The sequence below is a fragment of the Salvia splendens genome, chromosome 1 (genome assembly GCF_004379255.2).
Source record: "Salvia splendens isolate huo1 chromosome 1, SspV2, whole genome shotgun sequence".
Classification (NCBI taxonomy): Eukaryota; Viridiplantae; Streptophyta; class Magnoliopsida; order Lamiales; family Lamiaceae; genus Salvia; species Salvia splendens.
In genome coordinates this window covers 46489824-46506393 of record NC_056032.1, presented here as the reverse complement: position 1 = coordinate 46506393, position 16570 = coordinate 46489824, and the positions used below count along the sequence as shown (strand labels likewise).

The window sequence follows — 16570 nt, the reverse complement described above, 5'->3', positions numbered from 1 at the left end:
TGATCCAACTGCCTGTGATCTTCAATTCTTAATGCCAACAAACATATTCAAGTTCATCTAAGAAAGATAAGAAAGTTGTAAAGAGAGAGTCATGGTAATGAAACTCGACAGAAATCATTACGAATAGCTACTAAAAATACACAAACACCCAAGCAGATGAAGCTAAATCCAACTTCTGGAATAGCAGCATTGTTTTTCACTTTAAAACACAAGAGAGCATAGGCAAACAAATTTCGGTCAAGCCCCTATTTCTGTTCGATTTGCACTGCCGGCCTCAGGCATAATTCAAGCGGAAAATATCATTTAGCACGTAGAAACTTCCTTGAGGAGTTGGCATCAGGTGGAACATCTGCACATCAAAAACACGTGGGGCGAGAGTGATAATTTCCAGACGAACACAAGAGTATTTTCATGAGGAAATCTTGGAAGATCAGTTGCCGGTATGATGACATTGATACGGAGCAAGATGATTACGATGAAAATGAGCCTCACAATCCATCTAGGTACATGTAATATGATGCAGAACATTTCAAATTCCATTATTAAATTTATTACTACATGCAATGCAGAACATCTCTAGACGGTAACACTTTTGCCTGCCTGAGAGAACTTATTAGTTTCATACAATGCCACATTTGAGCATATCCATGTTAATAACATCGATAATACATGCAACGAAAAATATGCATCATGGAACTAGAAAACTTTCTTACACGTAAAATCCAACACTCCAAGTTGGGAAAAAATCTAAATCTAAATATTTCTTACACATAGGATGGAGAGCAAAAACAAGGAAGAAAATGAACAAAAAGCAATAAAAAATAGCACTCAATTAAGAAAACGTGTTGACCACGCTTGCAAAACCAAAAACGTTCTCCACATCACAGTTTATTTATCACTAAACCAGAATTATGAAGATTCATTTCTGATTATTAAGTCATCAGCCAAAACATGAGCAGTTGGGATAAAATCCAAATCCTGGTCCCTTCTTGACATCAAGTAGGACATTTGGCACCTAGATGAAATAATTGAGTTCACATGAACTTCACCTCATCATTTATATGGCATTCAAAGTATCAACAAAGTCACATGACTATTCAAATGTCAAACCATTAACGACCAAGGTTGACATATTCCACAAGCACAGTTACAACCATGAAAACATAGTTCCAATCTTCCAGAGAGTACTCCAAACAACGCCTAATGTTTATATGTTAGAGTATCACATCTGCGGCATTAATATTCTCAAAGTGACTACAATGAGGCTCAACTTAAAATCTTTATAGTTCTAAATCAAACAAAATTTCACTTAACTGGACTTTACAGGAGCAGAGCAATTAACATTTTGCTCCAATAAACATGCAACAAAGGGTGAAATCACATTCTAAATTTCAAACTGCAATAACCTTCATCATAATGAATACACAAACAGGTAGAAACTTGAAAACAGAATACCCACAGCTATCAAGCTAAGGATAAGTAGATCACTGGATCACAAACTATCTCTCAGATATCTACCACAACTATATCATGGAGAAATTCAGATGACATTGCCAGCTTTAAACCTTAAATGCATTTGGCACATTCAACAATTAACTACTTCACGAAAATTCTTTTTAAACTTGCAGTTCAATCTCTGAATCCTATTCAATTTATTTCCTATTAACGAGTAATAAATCTCAATGAAGTATTTCCAGATTCATCAATTTTAAGGTATATATCTCCAAAATTTCCATCGGACAAGGCACACTCAACAAAATTAAACACACTAAAATCAAATCACTCAACGTTCAATTTCAACTATACTACTTCCCCAAATTCCACAAATCAATCACGAAACAACAGGAGAACACCACAAAAATCAAAATCAAACCACAAAACCCAATCAATCCCCAAAATCCAGCCACCGATCACACGATTAACAAATCTCGATCAAAACGGATGAGAATTCGACGAAATTACCTGACTGAACTTGAGCATGTGCTGCTCACCGGCGAGCTGCAGATTTCCAGAGACGAAGACGAGCATTCCACCGGCGGGGCCGGACGGCTGACAATCGACGGTGCTGATGTGGTGCTGGCACTGCTGGAACGGCAAACTGGTGAGCTTGGCGACGATGTTTGTGGATCCCATGATCTTCTGGCCCTCGAAGGTGAGCATGGAGCCGTCTTGGTAGAGGCTGGCGAGGCCGGCCCGATTCGCATCGAAGGTGGAGTAGTAGTGCTCCACGAATGCCTTCGCCACAGAATCTGGATCCATCGCTGGCCTCTTTTCCCTCTCTGTTGGTTTCAAGTCTGCTTTCTGCAAGTCAATTTCTCAAATCGTGCACTCACACGGAGGGGATTGAGACTCGGAGTAGAGAGAGAAGAGAGTGAAAGCTATTTTAATATTTTCTAAATATAAACGGAGAAAAGAAAATAAATGAAGCGTGTATTATTTAGCTGAAAATATACGCTAATTGATTGGGGGATTGCATCGTCTGCGTGGGACCCGCACGCTTGATTTTCTATAAAATAATCTTTTTTCTGATTTTTTTGATAGAGCCAGGTCGATTTGTTTGGGCCCAAGGCCCAATTTTGAACAGAAAATGTCTTGTAAGGATAGCTTAATCTTGGTTAGGTAATATGGGCCTGAATTTTCGGCCTTGCGTCTGTGTGTATTTTTTACAATAACCTTCTTTTATATATCTATATAAAAATATAACTCCAAATTTATACTCGTATTGTGATAAAATGATAAGCACCTGTAGCCGTCCAACAAAACATACTCCCTCTATCCACCAATAAACAAGGGGAGTTTTAACCGACGTAGATTTTAAGAAATGTAACAGAAAGTTGGTTGAAAAAATTAGTGAAAAATGAGTCATATTCTTATATACTCCTATTGGCTTAATACTACTAATAAAATGTGAGTGAGATAAAGTTAGTAGAGTGTAGGGTGAATTACCAAAAATAGTGAAAAATAAATAGAAAATTTATTAGTGGACTAGCACAGTAGAATAGTTTATGACTTTGATTTAATAGTACGTATTTGTTATTTTTTGTTTCGTCTATTTTTTTACTATTTGTTGTTATTAGATTCATGTTCTGTTGAATGGTTTGAGGAGATTGTGTTTTTTAGAGCACCCACAACGGGGGCTGCCGGCGTTCCGCGGGCCGTTCCGCCGGAACGACTTCGCAGCGGAACGCGTTGCGGTGCATGGTGTCGTCGAGGAGCCATTCCCAAGCCGTGCCGGGTGCCGACGGCACGACCCGCAGCACGGTCCGTGCCGCCACGCACTTCGGCGACGTGGCTCTCCCCGCGTCGTGCGTGACGCCCACTCGCCGGCCCACAAGTGGGCGACGTCACACTGACGCAATAAATTCATTTTTTTAAAAAAATGAATTTTTAAAAAAATATTTTTTATTTATAAATTTTTTTTTATATTTAAAAACAATTTTTACAAATAAATGAATACTAGAAATTCGTATTAGCCCATATATATTTGATGGACTTGCGAATTTATGAAACTCATTCTTGGTTGTCTCTCTTTTATAGAGACATCCTTGAATGTTTCATGTTCCACTTTCGATGTGGGACAAACTCATTCTTGATTGTCTCTAGTTTATAGAAACATCCTTGAATGTTTCATGTTCCACTTTCGATGTGGGACAAACTCATTCTTGGTTATCTCTATTTTATAGAGACATCCTTGAATGTTTTATGTTCCACTTTCGATGTGGGACAAACTCATTCTTGGTTATCTCTATTTTATAGAGACATCCTTGAATGTTTTATGTTCCACTTTCGATGTGGGACAAACTCATTCTTGGTTGTCTCTATTTTATAGAGACATCCTTGAATGTTTTATGTTCCACTTTCGATGTGGGACAAACTTATTCTTGGTTGTCTCTATAAAATTGTATTTTAAATTATGTCATTTTTTATTTTTTTAGGATTTTAATTATATCTTTTTCTATTTATTTGAATTTTAAGTTGTAATGTTATTTTAATTTTAATGAAGTGTGTTTGTTTTAATTGAATTGGGTTGGAAATAAAAATAAAAATGAAATTGAATTAATAGTAATTTAAGGAACGGTTAAGGAACGGATAAGAAACGGAGGGTTGCAGGTTTCGTTCCTTAGTTAATGAATGGAGTAAAAAAGTACAGTGGGGCCCGCAAATAGTAGTTTAAGGAACGATTTAGGAACGGTGGGGAAACAGCGTGTCTTACTTATCTATACCACTGCTAAAGAAGATGAGTGAACCTGTCATTTTAGAGTGTGCCGTTATTGTTTTGTTTGTTTGTGTTCGTGTATATCTTTGATATTGTTCTTACTGTCACCATTTTTTGTGGATTATGCTCGCCAATTTAATTATTTTTATATTTATAGAAAAAATGGGTTGTCACAATTTCTTGTGGATTGTTACCATTTGCAACAAATAATGCGTATGAAATTAATCTAAAATCATTAATAGACATATGCGAAGTCATGAATCATGATTTACGACCTCACATTTGGAATAATTTGATTAGCGACTGATTTGCACGTTTCTTAATTGGACTCCTTTCCTTGAAATGTAAATTAGTTCGCAGATGGCCCATTTTTTATTTTGTTGAATGAACAATTGATGTGCTTATCCAAAAATAATATTCATCGTCTTTTTATGAAAATAATCATTATTTTTTTAATATATTGTCGTCTTTTTCAAACCACGATTCAACATACTAATTCGTTTAATTATAAGATTTTGTTAGAGCATAATCATTTTATTTTCATAAAGATTTACCAAATGTTGGGTACTGTAGTGATGGTGAAATATATCAGATGGTATATATTTGCATCACGAAATTTTAATAAATCTTTTTTCTCTTTGATAAAGCTTAGTGAAATTATAATTAAATATGGAGTTATCCGCCCTTCTTGAGTTTTTTATTTTATTTTCTCCATCATACTGTTCTAAATTTTAATTACTTTGGACCCCTTTCATCCATAATATCGTGCTATTATTTGAAAAATGATACCTAAGTCCTAACCCATATTAATTACTACTAGTATAATTTTTCTCAATTTTAATTATTTTGGAATTTGGATCCTTTTTTTCTATAATATCGTACTATTATTTAAAAATGATACCTAGTCGTATAATAATTACTCCACCTATGAAGACATCCTCATACTATAATGCAGCTTTAATGTATGCCCTACCTATTCCTATGTAGCACCTCTTAAATAAATGTTAATTTTTCATGTATAATACACATAGAGAGGTAGTATATTGATAAACGAGAAATAAATATAAAAAATACTCTTAAGTAACAGTTACATATATTTTAATTTTAATGTACAATATACATATAGAAGTATCATCTATGATACGATATATGAATGTGAAATTGATAAGAACAAATAATACATGGATATATGAAAGGTCCAAAGCAGTTTGTTATAGATAAAGCATACAAGGTGATGATGTTATATGTTGGATGGAGCAGTGAGAAAATATAAGAACTTTTGCCATTTTGTAGTTTTTTAGTATCTATTTTTTATTTTAAATATAATTTTTTTTTAAATGTTTTCCACAAAATTTTTTATTTATATGGAGGTAATTTGCTTGTAAATTTACGAATTTTTGACATATTCTCATTTATACTATGAATTTTAAAAATTTTAAAATACATGAATGTTGCACTGTCATGGTTTTTCGTCAGATATTTTACAAATTAAAGTTGAAGCGTTTATTGTAATTAAAGGACATCAATTTTAATAGAAGAATGGAAATTAAGATTATAGTAATATTATGGCTTGGTATTTGGAGCTCATCTCTGCTTGAGAAGCTAAGCTGGTGTGTCATTAATATGGCTCGCAAGTTTTCCAAATGATTCTATTGAACTTGGAAGTGTATATCTAACAGTTTTTATAAATTGATTATAAAATGGTAAAGTAAAATGAATTCTTAATGTATAAAGCCTCAACTATTTTATGATAATACACAAATTATTAATGTTAATGACAATTTCATAATATTATTATATTAAAATTTAGAATGAAGTATTTTTTTAGCTATCTAAATCACGTAATTATTCAAATTATAAGTCAATGAAAACTCTCAAATTATTCAAAACCTAAGAAAATATCATGCTGTAGATTAGATTATTTGTCACGGCAAAAAAAAAACACAAATTTCCAACTTATTAGCACTTGATTCGGAAAATCTCAACTGTCTATCAAGTTTTGAGAAAAAGATAGGGATTATCCATCAAGGAGTCAAGTGGTTTGGTTTTTATTCTAAATAAATAGCTAATTGACAAATATTGTGTGTGTAACTAATAATTATTGTATGAGAATATGCCATGATATATTCGATAAATTCAACACGTTGGAAATTCATTATTTATATACTCTTATTATATACACACAAATGCACTACTTCCATGGGAATTTTGATCTTATATATATTCGATAAATTCAACACATTGGAAATTCATTATTTATATACTCCTATTATATACACACAAATGCACTACTTCCATGGGAATTTTGATCTTAGTGTAAATAATAGTGTTCCTTTGGTCCAAAAAAATCATACTATATATGGACGACAGAGTTTAAATCTGCAATCAATAAAGCTAGAAAAAACAATCGTCAATAAAATAAGAGAGAAAGAAAAAAAAGAAAATTATCAAAAAGTTATCATCATAAAAAAATAATACTAATTTTAGTGGATAACTCAAAATAAAAAATAGAATTATTTTTTCATGATGTCTCCTTTTAATTTGATCGTATGGATGTATTATATGAATAATCATACTTTGTTCGTCCACAATCAATTACACTATTTTTCATTTTGATTTATTATCATTAATATCTTTTATTTTTAATAATTTTATTCTCTTACTAATAAATGTATATAATACTTTCAAAAAAACACATCAATTTAAAATGGATTAGTATTGAAATTATAAAGTTTGATTGAATTTCTGTTTGTTAATCATATGAAATTTTAAAACTGAAATATTAAATCACGAGCTTTATATTTTCTTAATCTTCTCATCTTCATATAATCTGTAATTTTTTTTATTGATATTCAAAATAATGCTATTTCATATAGATAATAAGAGATATAAAAAGAAAGAAAATATACTTATCGTAATTAATCATGTTATTTTCAACATAATTAAATGACAACATTTTATATATTGTTGACACAATTAATAAAAGATAAAATCACGTAATGTAATATCCAGATTACAGTTTGGTCGAATTTCATAACATTTCTTGATTTTTTTTCATTATTTAAATGAAGATATTTCATGATTTTCTATTTATTATTTAAATGTCATCTTCATTCTATTTTTGATTATACGATAATCACCAAAAAAAATTAAATAAAAAATTAAAAATCGTGGGTCAGTATCAATCGAACTGTTCCACTAAACTACAACGGTTGTCGTTCGACGCCTTCCACACAGCCAATCGTGAAAAATGTGGACGTGGAAAAGATTTATCTAACCCCTTTTTGTTGTAGAAGAAAGCAGACCAGCTCAGACACACGCCAACTGTTTGTGAAATTGACTCAGAGAGAGAGATAAGAATATCTACAAGAGCTCAAAGCTTTTCCGATTCAGCTGAGAGCTGATTGTAAACAGGGAAAGCAAAATGATGGGCCGTTTCGGAGAGAAGTTCACATCTTTCTATAACAATCGGTGGCTGGTTTTCGTTGCTGCAATGTGGCTGCAATCATGCGGCGGCGTTGGTTATGTATTCGGGAGCATATCGCCGGTGATCAAGAGCAATTTGAGCTATAATCAGAAGCAAGTTGCGAGATTGGGGGTGGCCAAGGATTTGGGTGACAGCGTTGGGTTTTTACCTGGGATTTTAACGGATTTTCTGCCGCTGTGGGGTGTTTTGCTGGTTGGGGCGATTCAGAATCTGATTGGATATGGTTGGGTTTGGCTGGTTGTCACTGGAAGAACTCCTGTCTTGCCGTTGTGGGCTGTGAGTGCTTCTTTTACCTTTTTTTTTGTCAAGATCTTCACTTTTTGATCCATTGACTTTTGGCCTTTTACTGATTTTGAACGAGATCTCGTGTTTTTCTGTGTGTGTGTGTGTGTGCGTGTGTTAAATTGGTTTGAAAATGAAATTTTGGTTGTTGGGCTTTTTTTGGGGATTTTAAGGCGTTGAACTTGAATTATGCCAGCTGAGTTGAGGTTGATGTTTTTGTGACTAGTGTGGAATGATTTTGGTCTTTGTTTTTCAGTTCAAGTTCTTGCTTCTTCTTTCCTAGCTAGTTTTGGGTTGATGTCTGTGCTTGCCCTGGGACAATTTGTTCGGTGAGGATTAATGAAATAAATCTTACCTTATCTGGAATCGGTTGTTTTCTGGATGTGTTTATTGAGAACTTGTGATAGTAAGATGTATTGATGACTGTTAGACATGGGATGAATTCTTTAAAAAAAAAAATTTAACTCCTATATAAGGGAGAAAATTACAAATAAAATTACAAATAAACTCCTATACTATAGATAGGAGGAAATTACAACTCGGCACCTCATGCAATAATGTCTAAGCTCCTTGCCGCTAGGACAAAGGCTCTGGACGACATGGGATGAATTCATATCCACATGAAATGCTATGAATTTTTCTCTTAAACGAGTTTTGGTGATGCTACCTATGATTGAAGAAAAGTGTTTATAACTTTCCATTTCTGTGGAGATATTGAGGATCATAAGCTAATGGTAATGTGTGTTTTATCTGCAATAAAACAAGTTCTAAAATCCGTGTAAGTGGAAATGTAAATGGTTGACTAATCGTCTGAAGGCATAGCCAAGCAGTCAATTTTTCTGGTGGTCTTGATCGATTGACAATTGGCGATATGAAAGTTTGAAGCAGAAGACGGCATCTTTCTAGTTGTTAAAAGTTCTTGAAATTTTATAGTTGCAGCCGGTTCCTCAGTAGGGACGCGGTTCTTTTCCTGTTTTGACTGTTATATCCTTTCATATACGCAGATGTGCATTCTTATCTTTGTGGGAACAAATGGTGAGACCTATTTCAATACAGCTGCACTTGTGTCTTGTGTGCAAAACTTCCCAAAGAACCGAGGTCCAGTTGTGGGGATACTCAAGGGTTTTGCTGGGCTGAGTGGAGCAATCTTGACTCAGGTATATGCATTGCTGCATTCTCCCGACCAAGCTTCTCTGATATTTATGATTGCAGTTGGTCCGGCAATAGTCGCCATTGCGCTGATGTTCATCATCAGGCCTGTAGGAGGTCACAAGCAAGTAAGATCGTCTGACGGGTACAGTTTCACAACCATTTACAGTGTCTGCATCATTTTGGCTGCTTATTTGATGGGGGTCATGCTCGTACAAGATCTTGTCTCCGTGAGTGAGACTGTCATTACAATCTTCACTCTGATTCTGTTTGTCCTTCTGTTGTTCCCTATTGTCATCCCTATCATCTTGAACTTCCGGGACCCAAAACCACCCGAAGAAGAGTCACTTCTCAGCCCAGATAATCAAGAGTCGAGCAAATCCGGAGATGAGTCTCCAGATATCATATTCAGTGAAATTGAAGATGAAAAGCCAAAAGAAGTAGATCTTCTTCCCGCTTCGGAGAGGCAAAAGAGAATCGCTCAGCTTCAGTCGAGACTTGCCCAAGCCGCTGCCGAAGGAGCAGTGAGAATCAAGAAACGAAGGCCACACCGAGGAGAGGATTTCACTATGATGGAGGCATTGGTTAAGGCTGATCTTTGGCTTATCTTTTTCTCTCTTATGCTAGGTTCCGGTTCTGGTTTGACTGTGATTGATAACTTGGGCCAAATGAGTGAGTCTCTCGGGTATGACAACACCCAAGTTTTTGTCTCCATGATCAGCATCTTTAACTTTCTAGGCCGCGTTGGTGGTGGCTACTTCTCTGAGATAGTCGTCAGGTAACAAATCTCATCGATACTCATCAATAAATCCTTGATAGCAGTATATCATATCTATCATGTATTCGTTCTCACTCGATTTCCTTTGCTTGTAAAAGTGACTATGCATACCCAAGGCCTATAGCCATAGCCGTTGCTCAAGTCTTTATGGCGATTGGACATTTTCTCTTCGCTATGGGATGGCCTGGCTCAATGTACGTTGGAACTCTCCTGGTTGGCCTTGGCTATGGAGCACATTGGGCCATCATACCTGCTACAGCCTCCGAATTGTTTGGTCTGAAAAAATTTGCAGCTCTATACAATTTCCTCACCCTTGCCAACCCTGCAGGTTCTCTGATAATGTCAGGTGTTCTCGCGAGTTCCATATACGACAGTGAAGCAGAGAAACAAGCTCACGGACAAGATTACATACATCGTGGTATATCCTTCTCGTTCCCAAACTTCTTGAGAGCTGAAGAAACGCTAAAATGCAAAGGTACCATTTGCTTCTTCGTGACTTCCTTGACCCTGTCGGGGCTCTGTGTGGTTGCCGTCATCTTGAGCTTGATTCTTGTCTATCGAACGAAGTCAGTGTACCGTAACCTCTACGGTAGTTCTCGGAGGTAAGGTGATGAATACTACTGTGTCTGCAGTTTGGTGCAGTGTTATCTTGTTTTGGTTGTTTGTATCGTTTCTTCACCAATCAAAGCCCTAGCAGCAAAGTTTGGTTGGTTGAATAGCTTTGTGATGTATTCTTTGATTACAGGATCAAATTATTTGAGTGAGAGTATGATGTTTTTGATTGTATTTGGTAATGCTTTCCTCATTTTATTTGGAAGATATGGATGACCAAAGATTGATTGATTGTTGTATGAGATTAGTCTTGCTTTTGTGTGATTAATAGCTCTCTCTCTCTCATGCTAAATGAATGAGACTATGAAATAAATTAATATATAAATATTTTTCATAAATCAGGGGGAGAGGCAAATAAATTTTCTAAAATTGGCATAATTATTATAGGAGTACTAAGTAGTATATTAGTGAATTCTGTTTTTCTTCTAAGCGCCTTTTTTAATTCTCCATATATATAATTGATTCAAATACAGATAATCGAGTTGTTAAATAACTCAAGTATTTGCAAATTACTCATTTTTGCATTTTTAAATACTATTGGTGTAATTTCATTTCAAATATCAATGCTGGCTTCACAATTCTTTTTTATGTTGGTATACATTTGATAGTAACTATGTAGAAACAAACAAATTAGCAATTTAAATATAATCATTAAAGAAAAATTTTTAAAAATTTTTGTAATTAATCAAGCCTTCATTCTTTCTTGATATACAATGAAATTTGCTCAGAATAATACCAAATGTAAATTAAATACACACAAACTCAAAAGGCAAAAGGCAATATCTAATTAGACCAAACTCAACAAGATGCTGCATCTTCATCTGCTTCAGGAATAGAGGCAAGAACCAGTTGAGGTTCAGCCACAATGCCTTCTTTAATATCCCTCCTAGCCCTTCTTCGCTCGCGTTGTAATCTGAACGACTCCCTCTTTCGTGCTCTGTAACTGTTGGGGTTCTCGGGTTGCACTTCTCGGGGGTAGACACTAATCTGTTTATTGCAGCAGTAGTTTTGAGTGAAATTGAGCATTCACACAAGTTGCAAGTTTGTGCAGATGAAAGGCTTACCTTTTTCTTGTCTGGTCCAAACTTCTCAAACTTCACTAGTCCATCTATCAAGGCGAAAATAGTGTGATCCCGGCCGAGCCCAACGTTGTTGCCAGGATGAAACTGCACAAAATTGTGGGGATAGTGATATGATTAACAAGTTGAAAGAACGAAGATGAAGACAATCGAGTGTAAACCGTGAGGTTGTGACGAGGTTCTTGTCAGCATAGGCTAAGTTCTTGAAACACTAGAAATCAAGATGGTTTTTTTTTCATGAAATCTTTAGCAATCAGCACCAAGAGAGTTTTATAACAGTGACAATCTTGATCCATCAAACAAGCTAAGAGAAGGCCTCACAAAAAGGATACTGCACACCAATAAGGTTTGACATTTCCAAATGCATATAGCAGTAGTAATAAGGTTCAATCTCTCACCCTCTAACTGCATACATCAAAAATAAAATTTGCTATTCCCAATTGCAATAGGAGTAATAAGATTCAATCTCTCACCCTCTAACTGCATATATCACAGATAAAATTTGCTGTTTTCAATTGCATATAGCAGGTTTAATCTTTCACATAATAGCACAATAAGGTTGACATTTCATTCAAGAAATCAACAAATAGCACTAATAAGGTTCGACAATTCTACGCTCCAACGTTCAATCTTTCACTGTCCAACGGCATATAGCACTAATCCGTATCCCCCAAATCCCAATTGTTGTATTCATTCATAAACAAGCCCTTCAAACAACCTAGCTAGTTTGATATTTCATCCTCCAATCCACAAATAACTCTAATAAGGTTTGACACTCACAAATGCACGTTGCAGTAAAGTATTTCGACATTTGCATCCTCCAATTGTGCTATTCATTAATCCAACAATAATAAAGTAAATAAACCCTAAACTCATACCTCGCCAACTCCAAACAGTTCAGATAATCAAAACTCAAAATCACAATGCTAAAATGCAGAATTACGCACCTAATCTTCAGAAAACCTAAATTCTAAAAAAAAGGCAGCATTAGAAAGAGATAGAGAGACCTTGGTGCCGCGTTGGCGGACGATAATGGAGCCAGCCTTGGCCGCTTGATCGCCGAAAATTTTGACTCCAAGCCTCTGCCCCGGCGAGTCGCGGCCGTTCTTAGTGCTTCCAGCTCCTTTCTTGTGCGCCGACTCAATCGTCAGCGGCGGCTTCATCGGGAGCAGAACGGCGGCGTTCTGAGCGACGTGAATCGAACCGAAATCGCCTCTGAAAAAGGAAGAGGAGGAGCTGGAGCCGATGGAGAGCCCCTTGAACGCCCCCGCCAGATTGAAACTCAAACTCACTGCCGCCATTGTTGTCTCTGCAAATCAACTCGCCAACTCTCAAAGAAAGAATTTATAGAAACTCAATTTACAGTTGGAAAAGATAAGGATTTTTGTATATCGCAATTACCTTATCGACACTGGTGGAGTATGTGAGCTACAAGCACCTGATTTTTACTCCTTACGAAAATAAATTACTACTACAAACCTCATAAAATTTGAAAACGGATATTAAATTATACAATTTCAATTTAAAACAATTATGCTACTCGCAATAAATTTGTATGATTTCACATATGTGCATTTTTGTAATAAAATCATTTTGCTCTGACGACAAAATAAAGATAAGATTAAGATTTAGTTAAAAGTTTTGATCTAATCTCTTTGTTTTTGCATAAAATTATAGCCGAACAAGAAAATGAATTGTTTAAATAGGACGTAGGGAATACTTTTTCTTCAACGATGACAGCCTTATTTTTTTTGTTTTTTACTGCTGCACAACAAAATTTACAGATAATCAACAGATTTAACTACCACAAGTTTCAACTACAACAAGAAATTCCTACAACAGGTTAGGCTAGGCAATCGTAGTCCGTTACATCGCCCCTACTCAGAAGACAAAACTGCCAACCAAAACCGCGGTCAGTGGCACGGTCAGGTTGTCGTCGAGCTCAGTGCTGAAAGGGTGTGATTCAACTAAAGCAGTAGCCACAGACACTACCAAAAACCCAATAACCAATTTCACGCTTTCTTCCATGAACCCGAAAGATGCATAGTACATCATGATTCTGTTTCAGAACATAAATGTCATTAACTTTAAGGCGGAGGACGAGGATGAGGGAGAGTATGTTACCCGAGAGAAGCCAAGAAACCGAAACTCGCCATTGCAATACTGCCATTGACTGATTTGTTTTGATTGTAGGGAAGTTTCTGGTCACCAAAACGACGTCCCACAATATCAGCCATACCTGATAAGAATATGGTTATCCGACTAACAACGTTGGAGAACACAAATCATGCAGAACCAGAAGCCGAATAAAAGAGAATACCATCACCAGCACACATGTTACACACTGCTGCGATTGCGATAGGAGACGTTCTCCAGTAAACGGCACTGGCTAAAGTGATAGTGGCAGCATAGTACAATGGCCCCTTAAGGAGTTCCCTGAACAGACAATCAACATTGGGATTAAATCAACTTATTCGGATTCTTAGAAGAAGCTCTTGATCTTGAATCATCATTTCTTGCAGCATCAACACACATCATGCTGCTGAAGCTTCGAAAGCAGGCTATGTTTTGCACATTTCTCAATGGCATGCATCAAAGTGATGTGGTTTTATAACAGGAGAATTCGGAGAGTACCAAGAAAACTAGAATGCCATTATTCTATCATTAGACAATTTCTTCTTAAATCAACTAATTCCTATTATTGGAAGCTGTTGCTTTCGAGTCACCATATCTTGCAGCATCAACACATCATGCTGTTGAACTAAGAAGAATTAATATTCATAAAAAGTTTCCATTTAATCTTCAAAAACAGGCTATGTTTTCCACACTTGTCAACGGCACGCAGCAAACTAATGGTCTTTATAACAAGAGAATTCAGAGAGTACCAAGAAAACTTGAATGCCACCATTCTACCATTAGACAGTTTCTTCTTGACAAATTGATTTGTATGACATTTGAGACATACCTATAGTCCCCATATCTGGTCATGGACAAGACAGTTGCGTCATCCTTCAATATTCCAAGTCCGGTCAGAAGCATTTTAATTATATTAACAGCGGGAATGAGAGCTGCGAAAAGTGCTCCCTGCCGGCCAGAACTGCAACATAGTATCTATGATGAGCTCAATTAGATAGACATAAACTGCGTTGACTAAATCAGTGGACAGATAGTGTTACCTGAACATAGGCCAGCAAAGCATGAATGCTAGTCCCACAGTTATGTGAACAAGCTTCCTGTTTAGTTTCTACAAAAGAAAAATATGTTCAGAAGGAGCATACAGAGACTAATAAATGCTTGAATATGGGATTCTCAACCATAGACACCAAACAAATAATAGAGCTTTGTTGGAGATGGATGCTTTATGGTCTTCACATTCTTGAGTGGATCTTTGAAGTTAGCCGTTGAAGCCTTCAAGTTAGTTAATTAGTTATGTCTAGTGATCGTCTGTGATGAGAGCTATGTACGAGTTCTATCAATAGATCAGCTCGATCTGTTACACGCACATATACACGTGTGATAGAATACAACTATACAAGTTCATCTGATCAACAAGATCATTTTTTAAGGTTTCTTTTCAAGCCATTACACATACATGTGTTGTGCATTTCGTTCGACCCAGTTATCAATGCAAAACACTTTTATTTGAGAGCTCTTGTTTCAGCAATGTATAATACTAGTATAAGTCTTCTACTGAAAACCTTGTTGGACATTCAATTCAGCATTTAGCTGGAATTTGTTTCTACAGCAAAGATTAAAACCTAATCAAGCATCAATTGAGTAAAAAAAGCAGTTTCTCAACCCTAATTCAAGCATAACATACTCAAAGAGGCAACATTCACTTACCATTTATATCCAAAATTGAAGAAGATGGAAACCAACAATTAAATTTAAACCTGGTCAAAGACGCCTCTCCTAGCAGTGTGCTCCCACAGCTTGAGCAGCGAGAGCGCGACCCCTCCCGATACACCTTCGGCGATGAGGTCGCTGACAAGGACGCTGTCGGAAAACATCGTACGGAACCTCCTCCTCCTTCGCGGCGTCGGGCTGAGCACTGGCAGCTGGATGAAGCTGAAACAGTCTTTCTTCCTCAGAGGGCAGCGCGAATTGTGAAGAAAGCGAATGCAAGTGCCGTAACGCCGTCGTTTTGAGGTTTTGGTAGAATGCAGAGTGAAATGCTGGCGCACGTGTTTCACTAGGCTGAGGGCTACAGACGCCATTGCCGGACAACTGTCGGTTGTTTGATTTTAAAGCTTTGAATTTATGGCGCTCTAAAATATGTACGGATGGTTCGTTTTGTTACATGGAGTAATTTTAAAAGTTAATCGTAAATTATGAATTTTAAATTTTTTTTCAATTTTTAGATGGAGTCTATTTGGGTGAAAATATATGTAATGTGGCACCAAAAATCTAGAAGGATGATATGAATCATATGATGATATCTAGTTAATTCTATCATCTTTCTCATTGCACTTGACAAATAATTCAATTTCATTGTCATTTTGACACACGCATACGTCAAGTCAAATCAAACAAACAGAAAATTTGAATGTTTTGTCATAAGAAAGTTTTGTAAGAGTACTAGTATAATTCATGGTTAATACTCAACATCTTAGCAAATAACTTCGTTATCAATTCAAAACATCCGTGAGTCAAATCAATACTAATATATTACAAATATGAAATCATAATTCTTTTACTACAGCTTTTTAAATTGAGAAATGAGGAGTAATATTTGATCAAAATTTATACTACTACTCCCTCCGTCCACAAATAGGAATCTCGTTTTTCTATTATAGTCCGTTCGCAAATAAAAGTCCCGGTTCACTTTTACCATAAATGATAATAGAATCTCACCTTCTACTAACTCATTCCACTCACATTTTATTTAAAACTAATATATACATGTGAGATCCCTATTCCACTAACTTTTTTTCACTCACTTTTCTTAACACTTCTTAAAATCACTT

General features: G+C 35.9%; 4 protein-coding genes across 4 annotated transcripts; 1 reads left to right on the top strand and 3 right to left on the bottom strand.

Annotated features, from left to right (window-relative positions):
* Positions 1–2409, bottom strand: LOC121756505 (nuclear transport factor 2B-like). The gene is made up of 2 exons (XM_042152067.1): positions 1963–2409; positions 1–349 (listed from the first exon to the last, which is right to left on the bottom strand). The coding sequence occupies exons 1-2, from the start codon at positions 2257–2259 to the stop codon at positions 275–277; spliced, it is 372 nt and encodes a 123-aa protein (XP_042008001.1). The 5' UTR covers positions 2260–2409; the 3' UTR covers positions 1–274.
* Positions 2410–7454: 5045 nt separating this feature from the next.
* On the top strand, positions 7455–10698 carry LOC121756496 (protein NUCLEAR FUSION DEFECTIVE 4-like). Its single transcript, XM_042152054.1, has 3 exons — positions 7455–7979; positions 8990–9912; positions 10011–10698. Exons 1-3 carry the CDS (start codon positions 7641–7643, stop codon positions 10516–10518), a joined length of 1770 nt encoding a protein of 589 aa, XP_042007988.1. The 5' UTR covers positions 7455–7640; the 3' UTR covers positions 10519–10698.
* A 477-nt stretch (positions 10699–11175) lies between these two features.
* LOC121756485 (50S ribosomal protein L27, chloroplastic-like) lies at positions 11176–12985 on the bottom strand. The gene is made up of 3 exons (XM_042152045.1): positions 12611–12985; positions 11589–11690; positions 11176–11511 (listed from the first exon to the last, which is right to left on the bottom strand). The coding sequence occupies exons 1-3, from the start codon at positions 12902–12904 to the stop codon at positions 11323–11325; spliced, it is 585 nt and encodes a 194-aa protein (XP_042007979.1). The 5' UTR covers positions 12905–12985; the 3' UTR covers positions 11176–11322.
* A 323-nt stretch (positions 12986–13308) lies between these two features.
* LOC121756461 (probable phytol kinase 3, chloroplastic) lies at positions 13309–16562 on the bottom strand. Its single transcript, XM_042152015.1, has 6 exons — positions 15497–16562; positions 14780–14847; positions 14569–14700; positions 13924–14039; positions 13728–13842; positions 13309–13662 (listed from the first exon to the last, which is right to left on the bottom strand). The coding sequence occupies exons 1-6, from the start codon at positions 15818–15820 to the stop codon at positions 13485–13487; spliced, it is 933 nt and encodes a 310-aa protein (XP_042007949.1). The 5' UTR covers positions 15821–16562; the 3' UTR covers positions 13309–13484.
* Positions 16563–16570: the final 8 nt, after the last annotated feature.